Source organism: Diabrotica virgifera, chromosome 2 (genome assembly GCF_917563875.1).
Source record: "Diabrotica virgifera virgifera chromosome 2, PGI_DIABVI_V3a".
Lineage (NCBI taxonomy): Eukaryota > Metazoa > Arthropoda > Insecta > Coleoptera > Chrysomelidae > Diabrotica > Diabrotica virgifera.
The window spans coordinates 736,940-749,678 of record NC_065444.1 but is presented as its reverse complement, the minus strand read 5'-3'; the positions used below and the strand labels follow the sequence as shown (position 1 = coordinate 749,678).

At 32.2% G+C, this 12,739-nt stretch overlaps 1 protein-coding gene and 1 long non-coding RNA gene across 10 annotated transcripts in view; one reads left to right on the top strand and one right to left on the bottom strand.

The window, feature by feature from the left end:
- The window catches only part of LOC114337531 (facilitated trehalose transporter Tret1), a 74,960-nt gene that overhangs the window by 5,665 nt on the left and 56,556 nt on the right, over positions 1-12,739 (bottom strand). For 8 of the 9 annotated variants that reach the window (XM_050643291.1, XM_050643289.1, XM_050643290.1 and 5 more), the window contains one exon: positions 2,474-2,534. In XM_050643291.1, the coding sequence (XP_050499248.1) occupies positions 2,474-2,534 (61 nt within the window). Of the gene's footprint in view, positions 1-2,473; positions 2,535-9,446; positions 9,584-12,739 lie in introns of those variants that run through there. The other variant, XM_028287996.2, reaches the window with a different exon arrangement.
- Positions 1-12,739, top strand: part of LOC126879932 (uncharacterized) — a 23,870-nt gene extending 11,131 nt beyond the window's left edge. Inside the window, exon 2 of the long non-coding RNA XR_007696334.1 lies at positions 11,501-12,739. This is a non-coding gene — a long non-coding RNA (uncharacterized LOC126879932). The remainder of the gene's footprint in view (positions 1-11,500) is intronic.

Here is a 12,739-nt window from a genome sequence, read left to right as displayed (position 1 = left end):
AGAGATATGGAAGAGAAGTTATATTACCCCAGTCCATAAAGGTGGTAATAGAGAAAATATTGAACTACCTAGCTATATCTAAAATTTCAGTTTTTGCTAAATCTTTTGAAGGGATTGTAGCTGCAAAACTTGGTCCATTATTGAATCCTACTCTACTGCCCGACCAACATGGTTTTATTCCAGGACGTTCTACTACTACCAATGTTTTAGTTTTACAAGAATTTTTGTTGGATGCTCCTGAAGGGTATGACCAGGTTGATGTCATTTATACTGACTTTTCGAAGGCATTCGATAGAGTTAATCATACTGTCCTAGTCTCTAAACTTTATAATACTGCTTTACATGGAAGATTATTAGGCTGGATGGAGAGCTATCTCATAGATAGAACTCAAGATGTAAAAATTAACCAATTTTTGTCATCTACTATCAATGTAACCTCTGGTGTACCACAGGGTAGACATTTATCTCCTCTGCTTTTTAATTGTTTTGTAAATGATATAACAAATTGTTTTTATCATAGTAAGATTCTTCTCTATGCTGATGACCTAAAAATTTATAGTCATAAAAAATTCCAATGACAGTAGTTTATTACAGAATGAGGTAAGTATATTATTGGATTGGTGTAACTTAAATGATTTGAATTTGAACAGAACTAAATGTAAGGTAATGCGATTTTTTAGAAACAAACATCCGATTTCAATTGAATACCATATTGGACCGAGTATTTTAAAGGTAATCGCAACATTTAAGGAGCTTGGGGTAATTTTTGACCCTACAGTAAGCTTCAGGAACCACTTTTCTTACGTTTCTAATAGATCTATGAAACTTTTAGGTTTCATGAAACGTAGTCTCTCTGAATTTGATAATATTTATTGTCTCAAAAACATCTACTCATTAGATCGGTTTTGGAATATGGTAGTAATATTTGGTCTCCGCAATATAACTGTTAAAAGATCTATTAGAAAGAGTACAGAGAAAGTTCTTAAGATTTATTGCATTTAAATTGTAAATATCCGTAAATGAAATTGAATACATTGTTTAACAATCTTTACTTAAATTGCCTGCTCTTGAAGAAAGGCGAATATTGCTAGATGTAGCATTTATATATAAATTAATTCGAGGAGGCATTGATGCTAGTGCTCTTTTAGAAAATGTGTAGTTCCGTACTCGTACTCCCTGCAGAGACACCAGATCCCAAGACTTATTTTTTTTAGAATTTCATAATCGAACTTATACTGTAAATAAACCCTTACAGAGAATGTGTAGAAATGCAAACAAATTAAATAGTAATGATTTTTTTTCATTTATAACTAAGTACTTATAGGTCTGGATCCCGCGTATGAAAAAAAAGTTTATTAATAGCAAGCTGAAAATTTGTTAATAGCTTAAGGGTGTCTAGTCGGATAAACTTTGATATATGGGAACACTGGAACAGGGGCAGTTTAAATTGTGGAACAGGTTAAAAATTTGGAACGGTCAGACCACGAAAACGGCACATTTATTTTGTCCGACAGAATAGACTTAAACTCCCGGAACAGAGATTAAACTCTCATGCAAAAATCAGACTGCTATTTATCACCTGTCATAATTCCTGTCATTTGACATATTCTACATGTTCCACTCATTAAAACGCCCATTTGGTGATAAATAGCAATCTGATTTTTGCATGAGAGTTTAATCTCTGTTCGGAGAGTTTAAGTCTCTTCTGTCGGACAAAATACATGTGCCGTTTTCGTGGTATGACCGTTCCAAATTTTTAACCTGTTCCACAATTAAAACTGCCCCTGTTCCAGTGTTCCTATATATCAAAGTTTGTCCGACAAGACACCCTTAAGCTATTAACAAATTTTCAGCTTGCTATTAATCAACTTTTTTTTCATACGCGGGATCCAGACCTATTACTATTAAGAATGAGATCGAAAATACCTTTTTATGTAATCACATTGTGCTTTAATAGTTTAGTTAAATTTAAGTTGATTTGTAAAAATGGCAAGTTCATAAATAAACATTACATTACATTACAACTTTGGCGCTTCGGGATACATCACGCAGGCGGCTCTAAACACGCTGAAAAACAGAAACCTTTATCTAGATAAGCGGACGGGCGATGAGTGTATATTGTAGACTCTCCCATGTCCGCTATTCATCGGCCTGTGTCTGAATAAATTCGTAAAATGCTCTGGCAACAGATAGTTACCAAGGATTCTGCACTCCGACTTATAGAGAATTTTCTCTGTGTCCAGATAGATGTCGCTAACGCAGCGTACGCATTTCATATTTTATTTATATGCCTACTTCGACAGCTTGGATTCAATTCGCTTCGGAATACACCACAGGCGGCTCTGAAGACGCTGAAAAGCAGAAACCTTGGTCAGTCGATGGTGGTGGTCCCGAATTGAGTTTAATCTAAAGATGTCTTTCCTTGTTTTCTTAAATTTTTTTATTTAACTAAATACATCCATATTTTACTTACCGGACAATGCCGCAATGTACTGGGGAAAGGTTTTTGCTTGGCCACTATCTGCCATTTTATTCTGCAAAAAATAAATTATCGGTTAGTAAATTTTAAATTCATTTACTCTAGATTACTTGATGAGACAAATATCAACTGCTACAAATTATAATAATTACTGCAAAGATAAATATAAGAAGATCAATAGAAAGGAGAAGACATTACTAATTCTATCACCAAAGACTAGTCCTGTCGACAGGGGGGGTATAACGGCCTCCTTAATTCAGATGGGCTTACCCAAGTTTTTTTATGTATTTTGACCCATAGAACACGAATTTTTTGGGTACCAGTTGATCCGGATGTCGATAAGATTGTTATAAACAAAGAACTTGAGGAATTACATACCAGCAATTTCTCGCAAAACAAAACATTTTTTTTTGCATTTTTTGGGTGATTTTCAGCAAAAAAATGTTCTTACAAGTTATTTCGTCGGATGTATAGTTTTCGAGATAAACGCGGTTGAACTTTCAAAAAATCGAAAAAGTGCAATTTTTGAACCCGAATAACTTTTGATTAAAAAATAAAATAGCCATTCTGCTTACTGCATTTGAAAGTTTAAGTCAAATTCTATCGGTTTTGATTATTTTCATTGCTAAGAATTAATCTTTTTATTGTTAAACAAAGCTATAAACACATAGTGTTTCCCGTGCTCAATGCATGCGTTTTAATGTACGTAATTTACGTAGAAATTCTCTGTATGCGCGCCTACTCGTTCGATTTCAAATGAGAAATGCATTGAAAACATCATTCAAGCACTATGTGTTTATAGCTTTGTTTGATAATAAAAAAATTAATTTTTAGCAATGAAAACAATCAAAACCGATAGAATTTGACTTGAACTTTCAAATGCGGTAAGCAGAATTGCTATTTTATTTTTTAATCAAAAGCTATTCGGGTTCAAAAATTACAATTTTTCGATTTTTTGAAAGTTCAACCGCGTTTATGTCGAAAAATATGCATCCTACGAAAAAACTTGTAGAAACATTTTTTGCTTAGCATGACCCAAAAAATACAAAAAAATGTTTTATTTTGCGAAAAATCGCTGTTATGTGATTCCTCGAGTTCTTTGTTTATAACAATCTTATCGACATCCGGATCAACTGTTACCCAAAAAATTCGTGTTCTACGGGTCAAAATACATAAAAAGAATGTGTGTACTTTGTACGCACGTAAGAAGTTATACTTCTATTATATGATTTCAACGAAATCAATATACTTTAAACAGTTTCTCTACTACTTTCCAAAAATTTTTATTAAAACAATACTAAAAATTAAAAAAATAAACAAACATTGAAAAATGCCACAAATGATTTCTGAACAATAATTGTTGGCAAAAATTTTAATTAAATACGTATTTTCTGAAAATAATTATATAATAACATACTTACAATCATAAAATCTATAAAAAAAATAAAAAAAATGATATAACTTGCATTGGGCTTGAACCTACTTCCCGTGTATCCCGCCGTACGAGAGTCGAAGCGATTTCAAACTGCACCACCTTCGCGTATACGTCATGTGGGAATATACACAAACTGAACAACTTTTTGACATTTTGTTTATATGAATTTTTATTAGTTTGATTTTTGTCGAATTAAAATACAACAATATATAGAGTAAGAAAACGATACATTAGATGAAAATTTGTAGAAAGTTTGTTCGTAATCAGATTGTGTAAATTAAAGTATTGCCTACTAGGGGTATAGCATAGCAAGTACTAGGTAAGTACATTATTTTTTTTACATTTTCCAAATAGGTATGAAGATAATTTCTTTTTGGAATACAACTGAAACATTTAGAATTACGTACCTGTGGCTTTTCAAAACTATTTAAAAAGTCACTATAATTATAAATTTGATTTTATTTCTGTCCTCACAACAATAAAAACTAATATATTATACAACATTTTTGTTTACCGATAACCTCCATATTGAACAATTATTGACAGATCATTTCAACACCCAATCAGAGCCCGTATAAAGACTAATACCAAACTGTCGGTGTGCGCATGCGCGCAGATCAATATAAATTCACCCTCAATCTCAATCGCGCCTAAGGAAGTATAACTTCAAAAATAGCTTGGGTAAGTCCATCTGAATTAAGGAGACCGTTGTACCCCCAGTGGCGACAGGACTAGACGTAATATTTCTGTTTTTATTATTTTTTTCCTTGGGTTGAAATCAATTTAAACATTTCAAAAAATTTACACGCATAGTTGTGGCATTTACAACACTTATCTATTTTTATAGACCATAAGATTGAGTGTACAGAACCTAAAAATATTTTTTTTTATCGAAAACAGCGTATTTTTTTGAGATGGCTGCAGGTCTAATTTTTTTTATTTTGTGTATTTTGCCAAAAAGTATATTTCCGATTTTTTTCAGATTTGGGTCTCGCCTTTTGCGGAGCATGACAATCATGGTATTATTTCATTTTTCATGGATATATTTTTATATAGATATAGGTTTAAATTGTTTCCATATTTTTTTATTCATTCTTTGACTCCATTCTCTATTGCTTCTGTTGTCACCCGACCTTTTCATATTTCTAAGAGTGTGATGGATTTCGCATATTGCTATGATCTGAATTTCTTCTGAGCCTTAGTTTTTTCTGTTTCTATTGGTACATAGTTCGCGTGGTTTTCAATCATTTGGTGCTGGTTTGTGTATAGGTAAGTCTTATAAAATTGTTCAACTAGATGTAATGTCATCTATGTTATGTGTAATTCTTCCATTGTATCTTTTAATTCAAAAATCTGATTTTTCCGGTAGCTAAGTTTTTTCTTTGGTTTGGCTTAATCGAATCGATAAAAAAGCGGCTTCTTCAATTATATCTTTAACCGTTATCGATAGCGACGTAGTAAGAGAATAAGTTTTTAATAATGTGTTATATTGATTTAAGATAACAATAGTAAAAATATTTATCATCAAATTTCATCCACAAAAATAAGCGACACAGTCCAAATAAGATATTATAATTTTTTATAGTTTATCTGTAAAATATTTTTGTAGTGTTTTATTCCTAACGTAGCGTAGGTAAATATTGCCTAATACATTCTTCGTATTTAATGATACATTTTTAGTTTGCAGAGGTTGATAATAGTATCTAATGAAAAATTTGAGAACGAAAATGTAATTCAGAAACCCGTATCGAGGTAGATACTAGATTACTGTAGGTACTCTTTCTAATGCGGGATCTATCATCAAGCTAAAACGTCCCCCACGAAGTTGTCTTAAGTCGTCTTCTTCTGCTTCTTCCAGAAACTTGAAACTTATTCTTTTGACATCAAATTGTACCATACCTATACTTCCCCTAATAAATTTCTTTTTAATGTTATCCTTTTTTATCACTTCTTTCATATATCTTTCATTTTTCTTACATCCTGGTTAAAGAACCTCAGAATCTGATGAATCGAACCGATCGAACCTCATGATGATCGCCAACATTTGCCATGAATAAGTACATCGAGAAGATTGTGAACTTTAAGGTTAAGAAAAGATTTTTTCATAAAGATTCCATGTGATTTTTTCATACAACTAGAGCTATGAGAATAATGTATTTGTTAATAATTTAACAATTATTGTTAACTTTAGAAACTAACTTAACCATTGCTTAATATAAATGAGCTGTAATTGATAAAGATTTAACCTAAACTCATTAAATGAGCCGTACCACCGATAATATCATTAAATATAATTATTTATTTTTTATATTAAAAATACAAAAACAACTAACTAACCAACTCGTTAACAAAGGCATTAATACAGTTAATAAGCATAAGCAAATTATCAATACTCCTTTTAGGCTTGCTACTAATTATCCAGTTTTATTTTTGAATGCTGAATAATAATACATAAGAATAAAGAAACCGCTGAACGCGGTAAAAATGAGTGGCATACACAATATTCCAGCTACAAAAGAGCTGGTATGAATATTATAAAAATGTATTTTCATTTTGATTGGCGTGGGCCGGATAACTCAGGCGGTTGAATGTCTGACTTTCATGCAGACGGTCGGGGATCGAATCCCAGCGAATAACATCTAGATATTTTTAAATATCTACTAACCCCAGGTCAGGAGTTTGTACACGTGGAAATCGCCAAGAGATAATGAACATCAGATAATGAAAAATCAAATAGATTATATAATGATCAAAGATATCGGAATAGTATTACAGCAGTCAAAACACAACCTGGAGCAGATATATCATCTAATCATAAACTCTTATAGTAGCTCACATGAAAATTAAAATGAAAAGAATAGAGAAAACAGCAAACGAAGAAAGAACTGATATAAGTGCACTAAGAAATCCAGAAAGCAGAGAAAATATCAACAAAAACTGGGAAAAAATAAAGGCTGACCTTCAAAAATAGAACCTTCAAAAAAGTATCTACGCAAACCCAAAGAAAAGAAAAAAAATTGGATGACAGACGAAATACTAAACTTAATGATCAGAAGAAGAGCATATAAGGACAAAAATAAATCGTTATACCAGCAAACACAAAACGAAATACGGCGACAAATTCGCATAGCAAAAGAAAATCGGTTAAAAGAAAAATGTGATGAAATAGAAACGCTACAACATAAACATGACAGCTTTAATGTACACAGGAAAATAAAAGAATTAACTAGAAAACCAGAATACAAACAAAATATACTAGTTGATGAAAAGGGAGACATAGTAATGGATACAGAAATCAAATTGATGGTATGGACAAACTATATAGAACAGCTGTTTAACGACAACCGAGACACAATAGATAACGAATATTTCGTTGAAGAGACTGGACCATAAATAACAGAAAGTCAAGTAAAACACACCATTAAAAAACTGAAAACTGGGAAAGCTGTAGGACCGGACGAAATACCGACAGAAATATTGCAACTTATAGCCGACTGTAATATACATGTAATTGCCGAATTATTTAATATCATATACAGAACAGGTATATTACCTAAAGAATGGCTTCTATCAACATTCGTAAGTATACCGAAAAAGAGAAACACCACCAGACAATATTGCGAACACCGTACCATCACTCTAATGTGCCACATACTCAAAGTATTTCTAAAGATTATTCATCGTAGAATATACAAAAAGTTAGAACAAAACATTGGACAAACTCAGTTCGGATTTAGAAATGCTCAAGGAACCAGAGAAGCATTATTTGCAGTAAATGTGCTAATACAGAGATGTTTAGATGTAAACCAGGACATCTATGTCTGCTTCCTAGATTATAACAAGGCATTCGATACGGTGAAACATAATCCGTTAATAAAACTACTGAGAACAAAGAACATCGACACACGGGATATAAGAATAATAAATAATCTGTATTATGAACAAAAAGCTGTCATAAGAATAAATAATTTAAACACAATAAAATAAAAATCAAAAGAGGCGTTAGACAGGGCTGTGTCTTGTCGCCATCACTGTTTAATGCATACTCAGAAGAAATATTCAAAAAAGCATTAGAAGATGAATTAGCAGGCATAAAAATAAATGGCCTACCCATATGTGAAATTAGATACGCCGATGACACAATACTAATAGCAGAAACTATTACAGATCTACAAAGAATTTTAGATAAGGTTGTTGCAACGAGTGAAGAATTTGGTCTGTCACTAAACATAAAGAAAACGAAATTGATAGTTATATCAAAGAAAAATATTAGAAACATCAATCTACATGTAAATAATAAGACGATAGAACGAGTTCAGAATTATAACTATTTAGGGACAAACATTAGTGAAACAAACGATTATACCAAAGAAATCCGAATTAGAATAGAAACGGCTAGAAGTGCATTCACTAATATGAAACAAATATTATGTAGTAGAGACCTCAGCCTAAATCTTAGAAAGCGAGTATTAAAATGTTATGTATTTTCTGTTCTTTTGTATGGTGTGGAGACGTGGACTCTCAATAAATAATGCCTCAATAGATTGGAAGCATTTGAAATGTGGACGTATCGAAGAATGCTGAGGATCTCCTGGACAGACAGAATAACCAATGAGGAAGTACTAAGGAGAATACAGAACAGCAGGGAGATACTGGATTCCATCAAAATAAGAAAACTTCAATACTTGGGTCATATAACACGTGGTGACAGATATGAACGCCTAAAATTAATTATGCAGGGAAAGATTCAAGGAAGGCGCAGCATAGGTAGGAGAAAAATGTCCTGGCTGAGAAATCTCAGAGAATGGTTTGGATACAGCTCAACTGAACTCTTTCGGGCTGTAGTGTCGAAAGTGAGAATAGCACTGATGATTGCCAACCTTCGTCGCGGAGATGGCACGTAAAGAAGAAAGCCCCAAGTCGACTCAGCCTGAACAAAATAAGTACCTTGGGTAAAACCAGCGGTAATAATTGGCGGTTGAAGCGTAACACTGGCCTTACCTTGCTTGTATACCGTAGGCCAAAAAAATAGCAGACTACCGTGCTACAATCTGACAGCCGCGTTAGCGGTGTAAAAGGGAGACTATTAGTATATGGAAAATAAATTTCTAGTTTTATCTTGAAAGATTTTTCCAGAATATTTGCCAAATTTGGAGTAAAAATAAAATCACTTTTAATATTATTAATTCACGTTTTATATTAACCCCCAACAAAATAGCTTCACTCTTTAACAACAAGTGTTTTGAATAGTAGTATTGAATTATCTTCATATAATCCACACTTGAATAAAACGTTTTAAACAAAATAATATGTTATAAACTGTTTTCTCTCAGCGTAGTTGTCCGGAATCCTCTTAACTCATAATATCCTCATATGTCATTAACTCATATCCTCATAACTCTAACTATATATGCTATATATAACTCATCTAACTATATATTTTGGGTATCCTCATATCAGTCATATCTATAGTTTCTCACTATCAATCAAAAATTCTTATTTGGCATTCTAAGTATGTACTATTAACCTTACCTTAAAACTGCAAATATATTACGAGTAGAACCCCAACATATATTATTTATCATCAGTTTAATAAGCAGTTTTTGCAAACATTTTATCGTTGATTACAATCATAGAAAAAAAGGAATTAAACTGAACACAATTACACAGATAAGTAGTTTATGAAATCGCTCAAACAAATTTATTTGTAATTTTGAAAGATATGTGTGTACCTGCAGATTAACTAAGGATTACAGATGACGACGAAACACCAGGAAATTAAAATTTATTGGAGGACTTATACACAACGTACAGCAATATTGGGAAAAGGAATATACAAGGAGTAAAAACTTTGAAAGCTATAGACTTAATCAACTTATTGAACCACATCTATAAAATGTTTCTCCAATAGTTACGACAAGGCTAGAAAAAAAGTTAAATTTCTACCAACCAACCCCGAGAACAAGCTGGTTTCCGCTCAACATTCGGAACAAACGATCGCCTACAAACTGTAAAAACCTTAATAGAAAAGTCAATATAATAATATAACAGATCACTGGTACTTATCTTCGTAGACTTTCCCAAAACTTTCGACACCGTGGAATTAGACAGGATTATAACTGCTCTGAACAATAGTAGAATAGACTACCGGTTTACAAAGATAGTTTTTTTTTGGAGGTCGTCTGACATATGTCTCCGATGGCACTGCAGCCTCATGGGCTTATTGTGCCAACCATCCTACCTTTTATGTCACCCAATCCACAAGCTTGGTTCCACGTACCAAATTGTACATCCCTAGCAGGGGTTGGGTGGCATATTCTGCTGGACAATACAAAGATAGTACAAACATTGTACCAAAACGCCACAATGAGTGTAAAACTACATGATGCCACTAGAGAAATACATATCAAGCGAGGTGTGAGACAGGGCGACACTCTCTCACCTAAATTATTTATAACGGTTCTCGAATACGCCTTTAAAATGTTAAAGTGGGAAAATATAAGAATAAAAATATATGGAGAAATGCTCAATTATATGCGTTTTGCCGACAGCCATATAATGGCCTAATCATAATAAATAACCATAATAAATTTTATATGGCCACAATTCAACGCTAAATAGGATAATCAGTTTAAACTTTATTGTTTGGTATACTTGATAATACTAAGAACAGTAGTTAGAACAATGTGTGATCCAGATCACACTATATTATAAATATATTTTTCTACAACCACTATTCAAAATGCACTTTTTTTATGCATAGTTTTATACGGTTTTATGTTAAGAAAGTTGATATTTTCTCACAGTATAAGATATAATATGACATTAGTGTGCAAAAAAGTGACGTTTCTGTGCCAAAAAGTTCTTTTCTACACAGTAGACTACCTCATTCTGAGTAACGTTATATATTCTGTTTACATAATATTATGTGGTTAAAGTGTATACAAATATAACCTGTAAGACAATTATTATACTTGCCTAATTATCGAATAGAAATTAAATTATGGATGTTACAACTGTTTTATTTTACAATTTTATTCTTATTGTATAATATTGTATATTTAAATTTAAATATTGTATAATTATCAATTAACCAATAAGGATTTAGCAACCTTAGCAAGATACGTCAATGAAGTAGGTTTGGTGTAAATTTGTGACTGCATAAATATAACGTCAAATGTGACATTATTTTGTAATAATTATTTAAAATAGTTTAAATTCAAACAAATTAAGGTAGTGCATTAATTATTTAACCGATTTCTGTGTAATTTGTTTAGGCATAAGGAATTTAAATTGATTAGTATTAATTAAACACAGTTTAAAATTTATAATTTATTGTTAGGTACTTATAATAAATCTTAGACTGGAAATTGCGATTTTTAGTTTTAGCAAAATATGTGGTTGTAGAAAAAATATAGTGTGTAACACGTACAGAAAGGTAATTTCTCACTCGTTTGAATTGCGGAACCTTTCAAACTCGTGAGAAATTAGTACCTTTCTGTACTTGCTACACAATATACTATTAATTATGAAAAATAATGCAAATTTTTTATATATTGTTTTAATATATTTTTAATTTTATACAGGTATACAATATCTATGAGTAGAAAAGAAAGACACGGATAATCTGCACCTGGAACAGGAGACAATTTCAAGCTGCAATGAATATTTACATATTATGGGATTAAAACTAACGAGTATCGAGTATATAACGAATGTAATAAAACTAATCATAGATGATATCGAAAGACAACAACTAGTATGGGCACGGGCATGTAAGACAGAGTAAGGAAGAATCCCCAAAAAAGTGTTAGAATTGAGCCACACGGAAAAACGAAGACCAGCAACCAAATGGATGAACCTTTCAAAAATGACACCATAAAAAAGAGGACACTTAAAGGACTATAAAAGAGAAAAAGACATATTTAGACGAAAAATAACTGTAAACGAGGTATTAAGAAGGTACAGATTGCCATGATGGTCGCCAACATCCGAAACGGATAGACACTACAAGAAGAAGAATTAAGAAGGTCCTAATTGGTTTAAAAACATTGAATAAGAAAAGGCTTCTTTTCGCCCTTTTTTATTTATTGCCATTTTCCAGCCAAAATAATCATTTTACAAACATTTTTAGCCAATCGTATATTACAGAAAATTCAATGATCGCTCTTTTATTCCAACACAAGTTTGCTCCAGAATGCCACCAGAATGCCAAGTGTTGCTACGCCGCCTGCAGCAAAATAATTTCTACATACCTTCATAAAACCTCTTGAGTAACTTGTTACCAAGAAATCCCGGGTAGAATGCATTCAAAAGGTGGCTTTACTTAACTAATAGAAATTTCAAAGAAATTTCCTCCGAACCCCTCGTCGGCCTAGCAGTTAAAATTTGAATGCAGTTAGCATCAACTATTTGGGATCCAGCGAATATTGACGATTTTATTAGTTTTAGAGTTACAACTCTCGCGTATTTGTGTTATAAGTAAGAAATTAGAATCCACCTAGAGTGGACGCTGCGTTTATTAGTTTTAGAGTTACAACTCCCGCTTATTTGTGAAAACGGTAATCGTTTACGTAGTTATCCACGAGTTTGGACGCGATTGATAGTTATTGTGTACCTCTTCAAAGAAAACATCCTTAGTGCATGTCCCAGTTAGTGATCTTTAAACTGTAACAGTGCTATTGTGTTTGTGTTTCGCGAACTAGTATGAAATGGACATTGAAATCGGCGGTTGAAATATAAGAACTTTATGAAAGAACTTTGACCAGATCTTAATTTAGTAATATGTAATAACAAAATTAGTCATTAAATTATATATTCGTTAA